This window comes from Phallusia mammillata, chromosome 7 (assembly GCF_965637545.1).
Source record: "Phallusia mammillata chromosome 7, kaPhaMamm4.hap1.1, whole genome shotgun sequence".
Classification (NCBI taxonomy): Eukaryota; Metazoa; Chordata; class Ascidiacea; order Phlebobranchia; family Ascidiidae; genus Phallusia; species Phallusia mammillata.
Window position 1 is genome coordinate 20242849 of NC_137258.1, and position 17154 is coordinate 20260002.

General features: G+C 38.8%; 2 protein-coding genes across 3 annotated transcripts; both read left to right on the forward strand.

Moving 5' to 3' along the window:
- The first annotated feature begins 223 nt into the window (after nt 1-223).
- LOC145237533 (uncharacterized) lies at nt 224-14338 on the forward strand. Of its 2 annotated transcripts, none has more exons than XM_080100435.1 (20): nt 224-1029; nt 1433-2210; nt 3293-3383; nt 4130-4321; nt 4984-5110; nt 5373-5562; nt 6085-6248; nt 6875-7130; nt 7621-7789; nt 8255-8341; nt 8412-8574; nt 9000-9234; nt 9511-9669; nt 10400-10531; nt 11138-11312; nt 11647-11765; nt 12187-12413; nt 12776-12900; nt 12993-13141; nt 13552-14338. In XM_080100435.1, exons 2-20 carry the CDS (start codon nt 2136-2138, stop codon nt 13720-13722), a joined length of 3006 nt encoding a protein of 1001 aa, XP_079956561.1. In that variant the 5' UTR covers nt 224-1029; nt 1433-2135; the 3' UTR covers nt 13723-14338. The 2 variants fall into 2 exon arrangements, with proteins under 2 accessions (XP_079956561.1, XP_079956562.1); XM_080100436.1 differs by having other exon boundaries at nt 1433-1524.
- Nucleotides 14339-14347: 9 nt separating this feature from the next.
- Nucleotides 14348-17004, forward strand: LOC145237536 (uncharacterized). Its single transcript, XM_080100441.1, has 3 exons — nt 14348-15337; nt 16364-16525; nt 16594-17004. The coding sequence occupies exons 1-3, from the start codon at nt 14718-14720 to the stop codon at nt 16730-16732; spliced, it is 921 nt and encodes a 306-aa protein (XP_079956567.1). The 5' UTR covers nt 14348-14717; the 3' UTR covers nt 16733-17004.
- Nucleotides 17005-17154: the final 150 nt, after the last annotated feature.

Below are 17154 nucleotides of genomic sequence, written 5' to 3' on the forward strand. Positions count from 1 at the left end.
TTCCACTGCCGCGAGTTGATAATAGGCAAACAAATCCAGCTGCCTCTAACAAAAACAAAACCACGGCGGCTCGGGACAAATCGCCACGGGACGCATTTATCTCCGGCTATTATCGCATAATTACAACTTGTTCTATTAGTTTGCTGCACGTTCGTGGCCAACTTGCAAAGTCGGGTCCTCGCGTTGCGATAGGATTGTTGATTGCAAGTGATTGCGAGGTGCCAAATCTTGCGGTGCCATTGCAAGGAAGTAGTTGTAATGAAGTTTGGCACAACCCGCTGTTTTGCCACCTGACTAATGATTTATATTCCCGTTAAAGTTTAAACAAATATTTTGTTCAAATTCTGACCACATTGGCCTGGTATCGCAGAAGAAATAACAACGTCCAATGTGACAGAAAATGGAAGCAAGATTATGTCAAAATGTTCCAGAGTAAAAAGAAAGGCTAATATAGTTGTATGTGATTGTGCTCAAATGACATTTTAAAGCATGGACAAGCGCTGCTGTCACCATCTAGAAGTGTTGGTTGGCATTTTTCAACTTATCCAAAATCTATATCCAAAAAATGTGTACTACTGAGTAAATATTTCTGCCTACTTAAAACGTTTGTGTAAATTAAGCGTTCACTAACACTTTTTTTCCTTCTAAGCCACTGTGGAAACAATTTGTGAGCCATTTCATTAAAATAATATAAACAAGGAATCATGGACCCTATTTTTTCAAGGAAATCATGGACCCTATAGTTGCTCCGTGTACTTCTATTTATCAGGAAACGTTTTCAGGTTTCGATTATGTGCTGCCCACAACGTAGGAATGAGTGCATCATCTTTCTAAGCCATTGTCAATTTGAATGAACACGCGAAAATGAAAACCACCTTTGGCCTTCAGGTTAACGCAAACGCCATTGTAGAGATTTCAGACCAGACACTTTCGCAATCGTCATTGGCGGATCCAGACGCAAGTACAACGTAGTTTTTGGTGACGTCGTGCGACTACATCACCAAAACTTTCAGTCTGGAATTGACACTGGTGAATTGAATTTAGGCGTTGGAAGTTTTATCATAGCTATCAAGCTCTCTTAAAGCTTGCTCAATATGGCGAACCTCAAAATTCCTTCATCTTAAAGCCATGTTTTTCAGCATTTTTAAATCTATGGCTCGTTTTGTCCCAGTATAAGTTGAAACATATCTTTTTTATGTTATGAAGTGGTCGCGAACTCAAATCGTTTTACATTCAAGTCTGCCCACTTTGGGCAGAAAGAAGTCCTGAAAAGTGACCCCATATTCTGTGACAGGACAAAACAACTTAGGTTTAAAGTTTAAACCCTTAACAGTATCAAAAGTTAATCCGTTTTGCACACAATCACTTTAGTCATAGATGTAAGCAATTAAAAATAGCTCCATATTAGTTAATCATAACCCCTTTCTCATAGCAAACCAACGACATATCACCCGGTTTTCCATATGCAATGATATCATCTCCATCAACAATATGCAGCGTTTAAATCTCTGCTACATAAAAAACGTAAGTAAACGAAAAGGTTACAATGTTGGAGTAACACGCTTTTAAGATGGAAAAATTCTTGACATACTTTGACCAAAATTGAAAGGCGGTTAATTAAAGAATAAGACCAAACGTTTTCCGTGCATTCAGGGTTGATTTATAGCTTGACGTATTTCAAGCGACTGCATATAGAGGCCATACTAGTCTGCGGATGTCAGTTTGCAATGACGCAAGGCTGTTTCCTGAATTTCGCTGCCCCGTGCTCAAGGGCTACTTTCGCAAAACACGCGCTTGCAATATTAAGCCCTTGCAACGTAAATACCTTCGTCAGTTTGTGTGAGGTGTGATTGATCTTGCTTGCCAATAGGTCTGTGCAGCGCAAATCATAAGTCTACTTCGGCTGATTAGATGAGAATGGTTTGAAAAGGAGAAGAGCAAAAATGCATATGTTTGCAATTGTAAAGCGCTGATTAAAGCTTTGTTCATCAGTTTATCTCTGTTTGGCGTTGATCGAACTCAACGTTTTATGTTTATGAGTATTGCTTTAAGCTGGTAAATGTTGGTAAAACTGTTTTCTGGCATATCGCAGAGAAGTAAAGCATTTTAAAAAGTGTATCTGTATTGATATTTATATGGTAAAGAGTAGTGGAAATTCAACCATGAGTTCTTGGATCCTTAAGATTGCGTTGATTGGATATATTTTCGCAGTAAGTAATGTTTATTTCGTATTTTTCCCTAAACCATACACATCGGCGTTAAAAAGTAAGAGCCCTAGATTTGACCATTTTTAAGTTCAGTAACGTTTCACTAGGACGCGTTATTCCTTATTTGGTCCGTTTTCGGTGCTGTTGGCCAGCAATAGAAGGCCTTTGATCAGGGGAGAACAAGCTGTTTGAAATTGCTGGCCACATCACAGGTTCTTGTTACCCTAATAAACGTCAGTGTGTGCACTGTGCCTAAATAACAAGTCCTCATAGTTATAATATATATAGGTATACCTCTACTTGGTCTGTCATCTATTTACAATTCAGTGTTTTTTGTTAGAAAACAAAATGCACTTTTTTAAACGCATACGTAGAAGGTTAATCCAACTTCTATAGAGCCAATATATTTCAAATTTTCAATTTTTAAAATTTTGGGGTGGGGTCCCTAACAATACTTGGTTCTGGCGAAAATATCAAGCTCAGTGTGTTTTCTTGTTGTCTCCAGTACATTTGTATCAATATTACCGTGTACTACCGCATACATTTCTACCTACAAACGCCGGTTTTGTACCCTTTAGTTCTGACGTTTTCAATAGGCCCTAAACTAGTCAGTGGGAAAATTTGACATGCTCTGGGTGTAAAAGAAAAACAAGCAAATTGTGTTAGAAATAGAAATTGGGGTGTAAAAGAAATTTTAGGTAAATTTTCAACTAGTCAAGAAATCATCGAAATCTTTGCAAAGGGGTAAACAGGAGAAAAAGATTGAGACCCACCCTATGCTTAACTCAAACTGGCGCGTCTCGTGATGCAGAGGAAATGTGCACGGCACGCGTTGACGCCAAACCCTGGGACGGAGTATAGTTGCGACTTGCGTGGCCTGAACAACAGCGAGGCAATTTCCTTTTCCTTGAAACTTAAGCTACTGAGTGGTGACACCCAAAAACTGAACTAATGACTCATGCCCAGGGTTACAACCCAATTGACCGACATAATAACCAACCGCCATTTTTGAGGCATTTTTGGGACCTTTTATGGTCGATATTTTATTTTTGTATTTTATGTTGTTGTTGTTTTTTTGTGTTTAGAGTGGAGTTACTTCTGCCGATTATGGTTATGATGTACCATCTGCAATTTACTCTGGTGATTACAATTACGGCAATGACTCGTACAATCCTGGTATGTTATAATATTTTTACTCTGACACTATTTTTTCCCAAAAGTGGCGTCAAATGCTTCTTGTTTATGATAGCTGTTGTCAGGCGAAAAAATGTTTTATACTTTTATGCACGATATGACAAAGGAAAGTTACATGTTATAAACGGGTGTAACTGATTTGGACTCTCATATCACTCATGGTTAGGCCTACCATATTTTCATCACCAAAAAGGAGGACACATTCTCGAGAAAGAATATTAACATTTACTTTTGTTTCCCAAAATATGAAGACACAAGATTTTAACTTATTATAAATTGTGAATTTCAATTAATAATGACCACAACTCGCACTCTTTGACGGTTTTAAAGACTCAATTGTTATTTAAGTATTTAGTAAATACAGAAAATTCAAAAAGGAGGACATTTGGGCTATTTTTATCGTCCTTGGAGGACAACTTACTTTTCGTTAAAAAGGAGGACATGTCCTCCAAAAAGAGGACGTATGGTAGGCCTACTCATGGTGCATAAGCATTTGCCGAAAATAATCAAGCATGTCGCTTTTTACGTCTATTTGTGCCGTTATTTTTTCATAAACTCGTGAATAGATCTGTGTATAGTGTTGAAAAGTTTGTGCAGTTATACAGTATACCCCGCTAAAACCAGATCCGGTTAATACGGTTCTTCAACTGATTGGGATGAAACTTAAGAAACAAACGGGTCCGGAGGTCTACTGTACGTCGATTTTGACAACAATGTTTGTTTTAAAGTTGATCCATACGTGGGCCCGATTCCAAAGACACTACACGACCGCCTCGGCACCTATAACTTTTCTCTGATTGCTCTCTTCGGCTCCAAAGCCCTGATGGAGACTTTGGTCTTCGAGCCGTCGAGTTCGCCCTTGGACTATTGGAAACTAGATCAAGTCCACCACGAAATTACAACAAGACTTGTGGCGGAAGGTGAGAAAATGAAACATAGCACACATTTGAAAACAAATTGTAACCATGAGCCGTTTAACTTGACACTGCAAAAGGAAAGAAGACATATTAACAGCTTTAAAATGATTTAACTTGCCTGTCACATTGATAATTTGGGATTAACGCTTATAGATGATCTCATAAGTTAAGATGAACATAAATTCATAACTCGGTTCCGCCCTGAAGCGTTTATGTCAACCAGCGATCACGGCACCTTCATAAACAAATCATAATTCGCCAGGCCCATTGAGGGTGAAGGTGTATAACCGAATCAGCCGGTCACCAAGCATTCACCATATGGAAATGCGTTCAAACCAACGACAGGACTCTTTCCGGGACTCGCGCTCTACCAACCGAGCTACACATATACGGGAATGCTTGGTGACCGGCTGTTTCGGCATATTGCATTCAATGGGCCTTGCGTCCATGATGCTTCATAATCCCAGTATCAAACATGATTAGAATGCATATAAATTATGTGCAAAACTTTAAAAAGACCTGGTATATTCGTCATATCGAAATTTTAGTGTGATACCATCGTTGGTTAGTATATACGCTTCTAGATAATCCCAATATAAAATATGTTTCTATAGCATATTTCATAGCTGTTATAAAAAAAATACTTTAACTCGTTTTGGGTTTAGATCAAAGGATTAGCACTTCTGACAAGGATAATCTGAATGAAGTATTGACGTCTATTGACACTGAAATGGAACGTTTAGTGAATCGGTCCGATAACCCTGAAATGCACAAACATTTCAATAACAACAGGTAAAAAAATCTCCAAAAATTTCATATATTTCTAAAACTTGTGGCTTTCTAATCTTGCGATTTTATTAGAATGTTGAAATCACTGATGATGGCATGAGCATTTGCCAAAACTTTTTAATAATAAAGCATGTCGCTTTTTCGTCCATTTAGGCCGTTGTGTTCTTCATTAACTCGCTAGGACCTCATTTTAAGTTAAACTTAACCCTTAAGTTGGCCATTAAGTCAAATTTTGTTCTTTGCACCACAATTTGTTGTTTTTCAGAGCTAGCCTTGATTGCGCTATTGGTCGAAAAACCGTCAACCAGTATTTCAGCCACATCATGCTTTCTGTCCGATACAGTTACGACTGTTCGGGCGAAATTCCTGATTTGTGGCACGCGGCTCTAATCGGAAAATATGACAAAACTTGTCTGCTAAAGGAAAGCCTCAGATCCATGATTATAATAGACCAGGTAAGCATAATGGTAAAAAATTAGGAGATACTAAACTAGGGATCGGCAACCTTTTTGGCGACGCGTGCCAATTTACGTGTCGCGTGCCAACGTTTTTTTTTCTTCTATATAATAGTGGTTTGTGCATGCTGACATCAATAGTAAAGAGAAAGCAGAGCGTTTCATGCACGTAAGGCCAAATGTTAAGACAATGACACGATTAAAAACTATAAGCAAGCAGTGTAACAGGTTAAATTGTTACTTCAATATAAACACGCAAATCGGTTGGAGTGCCATGAAAAACCACCTAACGCACCGACCTCTGAGCTAAACCATACAAAGATCATTAAAAATTGGGTCTTTCATTAACTCCACAGGTTATATTTCCAACACTTAAGTGTCTATTTACAAACCATGTACAAAATAAAGTAAATTTCTCCCCTTAAGTTTAAACATTCCAATTCCTCCCCGGTTCACTGCTCTTACTTAACAACTTTATCGAAAACGAAAATTAAAATTGGCAGAATAATTTTTGTTACACAGATCGCCAAAACACACAACACATCGCAGGAGATTTTGGACATTAAATTTGACCTTCTATTCCTTTTATCGAACAACTACGATTACTTGAGGCACCTTCTCTGTGAGAACCACAACACAGCGGACAAATGTCCACTGATTAATGAAATCATTTGCAACTCTTTAACGTAAGGCGACTTCGATATTATTATAGGTTTGGTACCAGTCAAGCACTGCGGTTTAGCTAAGGCTTTGATAAAGGGAGGTCAAAAGCAAGGCAATCGGAAATTTTGGATTTTTTGTTTTAAAAATGTTGTAAATTTATAGAAGCGCACATTGCCCGAAAGATGAAAACGATTTTCAAAACCTGATTTAGTTTGTACTTATCGCGCATTAAACCGTCACTAACAAGGCTTATTTAAACTTTAAGTTTTTGCGACAATTTTGCGAATTTGTTTGTCAAGAAAAATTTGGTGGGTAATTGTATCTTCAAAAACAGCACAGCAAAACGAGACAAAACGGGTAGAATATCTGTCATAAACTTTACAAAGCTTCTTCGCAAAAAGTACCTTTGGGATTTCATCAGTGGTTTTCCCCAAACCGGACTGGAGTTTCTCTGGCTCATCTGTGATTAAGTTTCCGTGATTAACATAATTTTATTGTACGAGAAATGTCAAACAGAAAACATAGAAATAAAAAAATCCTAAATTTCGACGTTTCGATTATCGTTACGTCGTCATAGGTCATGTAGTGTACCCAATGTACTTTGAGATGCTATAAGTTCATTTTCAACTCTGGTATTTTACATTTACAGTAGCAATCTTATACTTGCTCTTACCACCGGAGTTCAGAACGGATCTAAGGCCCATCCGCCTCAAAACCCAACAGATATGTTTACACTGCTGGAGGTCCAGACACATTTGGCGAAGATCAGCAGTAAATTCGCCAATACAGTTATAATGCGCGCCAACCCAACAGGCGCAGTGAATTTCGCCAAAGACATGTTGGACAATTACGTTGGCATCGTGGACACCGCTATCGGTAGCTCAAGCGTCGACGCATGGAAACAGGTAAATGATTTGATTTTGTTCAACAGTATTCATCAGTGAAAATACTGAACAAGCATTCCCCCTAACAGGTTGCATATTAGGAGATTTTTTCAAAGATAATTAAATAAAGCTTGTAATTGGTGACAATTTTCTTAAATTTCGCAAAGTGGCTGTGAAAATTACCCCGACCATTTTTCCTGTAGACTTTCTTATTTGGTAAATGCTTTTGAAAATATGAGACAACGAAAACATGACTGCATTTTTTGCGCATGTTTCTAACTATAGCATCGCTTACCGATGAATTAAAGAGCTGTATATAGTAGCACTACAGACTACACAGAATTATTTTATACACCATGTTAAAAAGTTGATGGATCTGCTTCAACATTCAATGCAAAGTTTTGTGGCACATCACATTGATATAGTTATATCATATAATTATATCATTTATAGTTTGACGTTCATTCTTCGTATATTGATCAGATGCAATTATAATTTCATTTTGTTGTAGACTTCGCGAAGTAGTAGCGACGACCGCTTTAAGACTGTGCTGGTGGACAGCGAAACGTACGTGGGTCAATTTTCAAAGCTTATCCTGAGCAATACGAAAGGCGCTCCGACCAGCGAAGTGGACAAAACCACGATGAGCGTCAAAATGGGAAGATATTCGAACAACAAAGGTGAGCTATTCCTATGGGCAATGGCTACGTTGGTTGGGATTTGGATTTCTTCACCTGCATACAGTAAACCAGGGGTGTGCAACTCGCGACCCAAAACCAAATAAATAAGGTCTGGAATTTAAATGAAGTGTGGCCCACAAGACCATTTTAAAGCAGTCCTAGCACAGAGAGTCCATTTTTCGGAGCAGATTTATACGCCCGGTTCTACAGTTTTCTGGGACTTATACGGTTAAAATTATAAATTTTACTGGTGGCTGGATATGGAAGTATTTGATAAGCGACAAGGTAAAGTCAACTTGTGTTATTAACATACGACCGGTGGTCTAATCATTTAAATTGTATTTAGTCCATCAGTGTAAAAGGCTGTACATCCCTGCAAAAGAGATTGTATGTATGAATGAGTAAATTTTGCCCAACATGATGTGTTATATGTATTGTTGTGTGAACTTGTGTGATTTTGTTTAGACGGAAACCAAACGGTTGAATTTTCGTTTTCGGGGACTCAAATCTGGACTGAACCATTTCTTGGTGACAATTCGTCCGATGTTTATGGTACATAGAAATCTTACTTTTTAACTCACTTATTTTGAATTAAATCTAATTCTAAGTGTAATTAATGTAGTTTATGCCCTTCACTACAATTCGTGGAGAGAAACGATGAAGGAAATACGAAACGACAGTTCGGATCCAACTCTAAAATCAAAGTTCTTCGTCGGCGAAGGTGGTGTCGTTTCGTTGAGTACGGCCACCGATAAGGAAAAGAAGTCTGTTCCAGTCACTTACAAGTAAGCATTAATTTTTGCTCTTCCCGCAGTTTTTATTGTAAAGTTACTGACTTCACATACGAGACGTTAAAAAACACAACGTTCCCACAAAGCAGAAAGTATATGACTTACGAACGCTGTATTTTACAAAGTGAAGCCACTGTTCAGAACAGTGGTTACTATACGGGAGGGAATTTTTAAAACTTGTTTGAGAGGAATTAACTTCAATTTGTACATGTGGTTTGTAAATAGACACTTTAGCTCGGGGAATACGACCTGTGATATTGCAAAGAGACCCAATTTTCAACGACCTTAGTATGGTTTAGCATCTCCTATGTAGTCTATTGGGGAAAAATGCTTTAAATTGTTAAGTGCGGAATTGGTTTTAAAATGTTGGGACTTGGGAACCACTAGAACCCTGTTATAATATCTTATTTGATTTACAGAATGAAATTTGCGAACGATGTGATTTCGGCTCCGGGTTCCGAATCAAATTCGGTGAGAAGATGTTTGTCATGTGAATACCTGGATGCTGACACCAAGCAGTGGCAGTCGACCGGATGCTACGTGACAGGTGCCGATGACGAAGGTGTCACATGTCATTGCAATCACACGACCAACTTTGCTGCCTTCATGATGCCTTACACCCCGAAATATAACACCACGAAAGAGCAAGATGCGGTAAGCAAAAACAGCAATCTTTTTTCGTTTAAAAACGCAAACAAATAAACAAAAAAAATTCCAATGTTTTTTAAATAGTTTACGCAAATGATATTCAAAAAAACTACAAATAATTTCAAGAGCAGATTTTGCTGATGAATTTTAATTCGAGTCTGATAAACTTTAAAAACGAGTAATCTTAAAATTTGCGAAATTCTGCCACAAAGCATTTACCCTTTATTTGTTATATTACTCACACAACCTTAAAGTTTGAAAACAACATATATTTCTTTGCAGTGGTTGAACATACTGGAATATGCCGGTTCAGTAGTGTCAGTCGTTTCCCTGCTCATATCGTTCATAGCCTTCTGTCTCGTGCGCGAATCTGTGCGCAACGATCGTTTGAAAGCTCACATGAACCTTGTCATCGCTCTGCTTTTCGTTCACCTTATTCAGGTAAACAGAAAAACGTGGTGAGACCAAACTAAATCTAAACGTTAACAGACATATGTACCATACATATTTAATGTACACTGGCTTATGTGGACTTATCCGATATATTTGTCCAGAGTCTTATGTCCGGATGGGCTTTTCGGGTCGAGTTTGGGTTTGTTCGGGTTCAGGCCTAGGTTTGAAAAGAACGGGATTGATTAAGGCCAGACGTCACCAGTGCTGGATTAAGGGTCTGCTGGCCTGTAGGCACATTTTATAAGTGGCCCGAAAATCAGGGTTGCCAACTAAGAAAATAGAATTATCAGTGTTGCCAAATCATTGTCACAAAGATCGTTGTAAGTGGCTTGGATTTTTGACTGGCCTGTAGGCACGTGCCTACTTTGCCTAATGCTTAATCCGGCACTGGACGTCACTCTCGGCCTCCTTTGTGTCGCCATTTATGCCACTTTCGGGCTTTGTTTTAAAAATAATGTCGTTTCAGACCAGCAGGTTTTGTACTTTCGGGTAATTTTGGCCCTTTTAACTTTGTATTCGTATTTCTAAAGCGCTGTTGTGACACGATTTTACACTGTCTTGAATACTAATTCCTTTGTTTGCCCGCTGGTTGTGTCGCGAACTTAATAAATTAATTACCATTTTTCTCCTTGGTTACAACACAATGTCTAATCCTGCGTCACTTACCCACAATGCTTGGCTATTATTTTTGTATTATAGTAGTGTTATTTGTTTTCAGCTCGGTGCCGATTTTGCTGTCCAGTCAAACCAGCTTTGCGTGGCGACCACTATTGCCACTCACTACTTCCTCTTATCAACTTTTATGTGGATGTTTGTTGAAGGAATATTTCTCTATTTGTATGTGGTTCAGGTAAGCATCAGTGAATACCCTTAAAAGTCATCGCCCTCTTGGCACCTTAAAGCCTTGTATAGAAATCTTGTGACTGAGTTTTATTCTTTCACCACCAGCATGTATGATGCGCTGCCAGCATCCGGCAATAGAATTTAGAAAGCCCGCTTATTGAATGATACGAAGAAAATAAATTGGGCACAGGTTGTGGTTCGGTCTTTGTAAACTCAACGCACTATGTTTGGACTTTCACCTAAGTGAATGTTAGTTCAGTTCAGTATACTAACGCTCGAAAGAACTTTATTGGTTACAAAACTACTCTTTCAGCCAGCCATATAGTTTTTCTATTGACGAAGCAAAATTTATTCTGGTTTGTTTATAATTGAACTAATTTTGCTGATTAAAAATTTGTTTCATAAACAAAGCCCCATTTACTTTTAGCAATAGCAGAAAACTTTCGACGCATAGTAAATAATTTGTCACATAAAAACGTGATCCGCAGTCAACAGTAACAGCTTGCATTTTTTGAATGTTAAGAAAATCATAAACTGCGTACGTAGAACGGACAAAAAACTGTAATGTTTTTGCCATAGACTTTTTGTTAAACCCTCAATTCCAAATTTTAAGGTTTTCGTTCACTCGAAACTGGTAAGCCGTTGGTGGATGTATGCAATCGGATGGTTTCTGCCCATTATTATCGTAGGCATTTCGGCCGGGTATGGTTTGCCCAACGACATCTACATACAGCCTCTTGAATACTGTGCGCCTGGCGAATACCTTTACCCTCCAATTTCATACGACGGTAAGTTTGATCTTTAGGGGAATTTGATAAACAGAGTTGTAAGTCGGGTCGATATTTTTTTGTTTGGCTGGAATTTTTGGGGTTCGGGTTTGGGCCGGGTTTGGGCCAGACATTAATTAAAACAGGCTTAAATCAGGCCTGACTTCAGACTCGGCTTAATTTGTGACGTAAATTCACCAACTTTCGGGCCTAATCCGAACTTTGTTTCGACAGAAATTTCAGTTCTGGCCTGGTTTCGGGCGTGTAATTTTGGGTTCGGGGCTCAATTTCATGCCTGTTGCTAACAACCCTAGTTCAGAAAAGGAGAAAAATTACACGTAGTTTTGAATTGCAGATTTAAGGAAGTACGCCATCTGTTGGCTGAATCCGAAATCAGGGATGACGTGGAGTTTCATCGGTCCAGCAATCGCCGTCATCGTATTTAACATTGTCATCCTGTGCAAAGTTATTCAGGTTTGTGGCAACATGGTACTCACCAATACTTCTTTTCAAAGCTCATAACGTAAAGATTGAATTACCTTACAAGAAGTGAAATACACTACGGTATATCGTATTGTTGGCTGCAGAGTAGTGTAGATCGGTCCGGGCTTTTTGGATCGGACTTGGGCTTAAGTTGCATTAAAACGGGCTTGATTCGGACCTGGCTTTACGCTTGGTATGATTTATGCCGAATTTCAGGCCTGTCTTAGGCTCTGTTTTTCCTTTATCGGATCGGGTTTTGTCTGGGTTTCAACTTTTGTTTCGGGTTCGGGTCCGCTTACATATCTGTTTTTTTTTTGTACAATATATGTTATACAAAGGCGAAAATGCAAGTTAATAGTAGCATAAATCATACTTCGGGGCTAAATTTAATACGCCACTAATGTGTTTTCAGGTTTTGGTAAAACTTTCGGAACGAAGCAAAGGCATGAAGCCCTTTACAGCTCAGCACCAGATGAGCAGTCAGGGACACGGCTACCACAATTCCGCCTTTAGGCCCAAAGGAAAACCTACATCGAAAGGACCCGAATACAGAACAACCGCAAGCGAACAATTTGCCAGCAGCATAGTTGAAACCGATGACTCAACATTGCATGGCAGCAGTTCTGTCTCTAACAACAAGTATGGTCAATTTGCTTACATAATGATAAAAATACTGAAAGCATAAAATTTGTCACCAACTGAATTTAATAGTTGTACTTTTATTTGTGTCTGACTGAGTTGCATGCATGACTGATTTGTCCATGTGACAAGTGAGAAATTCTGCTGACGTAAGAACTAACAACAGAAAAGTTTGCTAAAAGCCGTTGGATGTCGCAAAGAGCATTAAAAAATAATAAAAATTAAAATTGTAAAAAAATACTGACAGTTAGTGCAAGGTTTGTGAGGTTTTCAGTTTCGCACAAAATTCTGTGTCGAACCTGAAATTTTTATGCGCTTAAGGTTTCCAAAACTTTTTTTCTAAATGGCGTTTTAACCCACAGACCCAAACCCCGTTCCCCGTCGCAAGTTTATCTTCAAAACCGCGTCACTGAGCGACCGCGCGCTGCGTCATCATCCAATGGAAGCGACAGGAATTTCCTTGCTGATGTCAGAACTGCTGTGAAAGGTAAAACAACTTTTCTTCTATACTCAGTATTCCATACAGGCGTTACTACTACCTATTCATATGCGGTCATACATAATGTTGTTGAATTACAGGAGCCATCGTTCTTCTGCCGCTTTTGGGCATACCGTGGATTGTAGGAATGTTCGGCTACCAAAGCTATGCTCTGACGGTGATTTTCGTCATCTTTAACTCCATTCAGGGTCTCGCTATCTTCCTTGTTTACTGCGTCTTCAACCACGAGGTAAAGAAGTTGTCATTTAGATAAGAGTGCAAAAAATATGAATACAATTGTTAAAAAATTGGACAATTGCTTAATAAAAAAGACAGTTTACCCGTTTACATAAATACGTAAAAAAAGGCGAAATTAAAAAAAATCGGCATGAAACAATATTAACCAATTTGTCCTAGCAGGTTTAGTTGATATGTTTTTTCGTCCTGCCCTGTGATTGTTTTTTATTAAACTTTGGATAGGTGTCAGTGACAGTCCCTTGTGCATTATTTGTACTGAATCCGAAATTACCAAGGAGAGTGAAAACCGGTTTTTCTTTTTATATTCCTGTATTTCTGAAAAAAAAAACATATTTGAAGTTAACTCTAACCCTCCGACTTTGCTGCCAAAACCGGGTTCACCAAAACTAGCAAACTTTTCAGGTGCGCCGAGGTCTACAGCGTCACATGCAGTTGTACAGGATTAACCGAGACACCACCAGAAGAGGGCGTACCAGTAGCACGAGCAGCTTGAAATCTGCCTTCAACCGAGGTCTGCTGAGATCATGGCGTAGAAGAAGCACCGCGGTGTCAACCTTGTCAAATCATGTTTGAATGTTCCAAAGTACATTATGTACTTAATACCGTGTCGAGCATTAAGTGCTTAATAATGTTGACGATATTTTGACGGGTGTACGGTGGTAATCTTTGTAGCTGTTTTTCTATCGTACAAATATTTTCGTTTTAGATGAACTGTAGACCTAGAGCGAAATTTTGCCATAAATTGAGTTCCCTTTTGTAATTAAAACACTGTACAAGATTGTTTATTCAATTGGAAAAAAGCTATTAGGGATTAAAATCAGGACCCTACAGACTGGTACTAAAACATTTTGTTGTCACGTATAATACACTGAAAAAATGAGTAGGACGAAGTGTAGTCTGCACTGTTGCTATGTGTCGTTGTTTCGTGTGTTTTGTTTAGCTTTTTTGCTGTACATGCGTTGTTTCTTCAATGTTCTAAGAAGTTTCACATGTTTTTGTGTGTGCTAAGTTCAAAAGTAATATATAATAATTACACATACTTCAAAGTTAACCAAATCATAAAAAAATATTTATTTATTGTATAAAATGCACAAAAGCTAACATTTCATTTGTACTTTAATTGCTGCTTCGTCGCTCGCTTTGTTAATTCTATTAAAACTTGTGACATGCGCGCATACATCGTCCATAACTCGTTTACCGAAGGTTGCATAGCGTTTATCGTTCGTGTGCGATACGACGACAAGTCAAACCTGGCAACGATCGAAACCTCTCGCTGAACCAGGCTCTCGGCAACACAAGCGTGTACAACAAGAAATTGGTTGGGCGGGGTTCTTAGGCTCGTTACCTGGTGACCGGCTATCTTGGGATGCAGGTTGTTTATGGGTTAATGATTGAAATTGAATTGGCGCTCCGGGCATTCAATGATATATATCTCCTTCAGGACATTTCACAACTGTGGCATTCACTCTAAGTGTGGAGCACAGCATGGCACATGATTCAACAGTGGTCTATTAAGCTGTACTTAAATCTAGGGTAGCTAAAAATTACCCAAAAGAAAACAGTAAGCCATGTCTGAGAAGATACATGAGGACAATGCGCCTCGAGCCCCTGAAGAATCAAGTGACACAACATCAATGAAATACATGGACTGCGGCGAAAATAGTAGAGTTCAGTTGCCGCTTGATAATGAAGAAGGACTTTCTTCCGAGTTGGCTCACAGTCGACACAGATTCAGCGATATAGACGAGGAATCGGAATTTACTGACGATGCAAAAAGTTCGACTAAAAAGGGAGACGTTCCGCAAAATATGAGCGATGTTCCGTTGGGTTCAGCCTCAACTAGGTCATTAAAGTCTTTTAATGGTACCGAGAGTGGCAGGTCGAATACATCATGGGTGAAAAAACAGGCTCCAAGTCCACCCGCAGAAACAGTTTCGGCTTTGGTAAGCGGGTCACCAGAGCCACCTATTCGCGGTGTAGAAAGTTGCCGTGTTGTCAAACCAAGCAAGCAGAACGTTAAATCATTCCTACTCTCATTGGAGGGATTACTATTTCTTGCTGAAATTGTAGGAGCATTTTTGTGTTGGACACTGATCGCCGGTTGGTCGCATGCGGGGGAAAGCTATAGGATGCCGTGTCCGTTAGGATTTTCGATGTGTTTTTTTATTGTTTCTTGGATTATGACAGGGTGAGTAACGTATAGAACTTTTACCTTCAGATATTCTAAATGTCACTGGTGTGTGTTATACCGTACTATAGGCAAAAAGCTATTGTTTGTTATAAGTACTTTTCTAGTTCGTTGGTTATCGTTTTTATACTAAATTTGCCCAAAAGCTGTTGAATGCTACATCTATAGATTATACCAGTGGTTCTCAAACTTTCATGGACCGTGACCCCCTAAAAGTATGTTTTGGGCCTCGTGGCCCCCTTTAAATAACAATGTCTGTGCCCCCCTACTAAAAATGTCAATGGCAAACTCGTGTGGAAATTCGGTATTAATTTCGGATTTAATCAAGTCGAATAGAGCAGTGCTCTTCAACTTTTTTTGGTCTGGTGAACCCTTAAAGTTGTTGTGACGAACTCATGCACCCTGTTTACTTAAAATCGAAACTTTTGACGTAAACATTTTTGATCAAAAACTTTTGCCGTTAATTAATGAATCTGCATGGTGCGCAAAGCGTCTTTTGAAGTAGATATTCCTCGACTGCACTGAAAGTGTTAGACATCAACATTTAAAAAAAATAAAAGGTTCATTTGTAAATTGAAACCTACACCCTAATATCCTAAAGGTCAAATATTAATGGTTCATTAAAAGTTTGTGATGCACCCTTGTATACCCTTTCATACTGGTGCACCCCATGCATATTTTGGTGCACCCTAGGGTAGCCTACACCGTGCACACCGGTTGAAGAGCACTGGAATAGAGTACCTAAACAACAAACTGTGATCGTGTCAAACCTCAATATGGATAAAGAGTGTTAAAGATATTTGCAGCACACACTCAAATCTGTCCATTAGAAAAGAAAATGACTCATCACTGATTTTAGTGGGTGTTTCTGGTGAGGCTATAGCGGTGCCCCCGGAATACAGCTCTTGTCCCCATTTCGAATCTATGGTAACTTAATTGTTATCATTTAAATGTAGACCTACTTATAAACAATTTGTATTCAACTGATGACAAATAAGTTTGATAGTGAGTTGTTACTTCCTGCAGTGTGTTGCTCGGCATTCTGGCCACAGAAATGGATGTCAAGTGCAAGGTATTGAAGATAACACGGATGCCTGTGTTTGGAATGGTTTACAACTGTATCTGGGCAACCCTATATTTGATAGGCGGTTCCATTGCTGGGTCAAAGGCAGTTTCGGACATGACACAGTATGTAAAGGTTCTGGGTACGACTTTTTATAGTTTCTCAAACTTATGTAAGTTTTACTTCTTTACAGGGTCCTTGCTGCCGCTACTGCTTTCGCATTTCTGGTGCTGTTGCTTCATGTTTTCCATGGATTGGTTTACTTTCGACGTCAGTTTGGACAATGTCCCTGGTATTACTGCGAGGGATGCAATAAAGAATGCACTTCATAACAATGAACAAATTATGTTCGTGTCATAAATGCATTTTTACTTCAAGACTAGAAAGACTTCGGAAGTGGATGATGTACCAGAGTCATAACATAGAAAACACATGTAAAACGCAGGGTTGATAATGAAATAAAGAAGAAACGTATTATTGTAATTTCATTTTCGTTTCTGTGCGTTTTATCGATGTGGTTTTAGCAACATGTACGAATTACGAATACGCACGAAACGATAAAAAGATGTTGGTTAGTTGTTGTCACAGTGGTATTGAAAAATTGATCGGGTTGATGCTGCTTTAAACATATTTGTCTCAGAAAATGTTGTTCAGCATGTAGTAATAGAAAACGAAGTAAAGAGAACCACGCAAACTGTGTTGGCTAAAAAATTCAGAGAATGACACGCCCACATGCGCACGTGTGCTCACACAT

Excerpts from the sequence above, each read along its gene's own strand:
- LOC145237536 (XM_080100441.1), top strand. The coding sequence starts at position 14,718 with ATGTCTGAGAAGATACATGAGGACAATGCGCCTCGAGCCCCTGAAGAA. Across the intron at positions 15,338-16,363 it reads GTTTCTTGGATTATGACAGG|TGTGTTGCTCGGCATTCTGG; the intron begins GTGAGTAACGTA and ends TACTTCCTGCAG. Across the intron at positions 16,526-16,593 it reads GCAGTTTCGGACATGACACA|GGTCCTTGCTGCCGCTACTG; the intron begins GTATGTAAAGGT and ends ACTTCTTTACAG.
- LOC145237533 (XM_080100435.1), top strand. The coding sequence starts at position 2,136 with ATGGTAAAGAGTAGTGGAAATTCAACCATGAGTTCTTGGATCCTTAAG. Across the intron at positions 9,670-10,399 it reads TTTTCGTTCACCTTATTCAG|CTCGGTGCCGATTTTGCTGT; the intron begins GTAAACAGAAAA and ends ATTTGTTTTCAG. Across the intron at positions 12,901-12,992 it reads TGTCAGAACTGCTGTGAAAG|GAGCCATCGTTCTTCTGCCG; the intron begins GTAAAACAACTT and ends GTTGAATTACAG.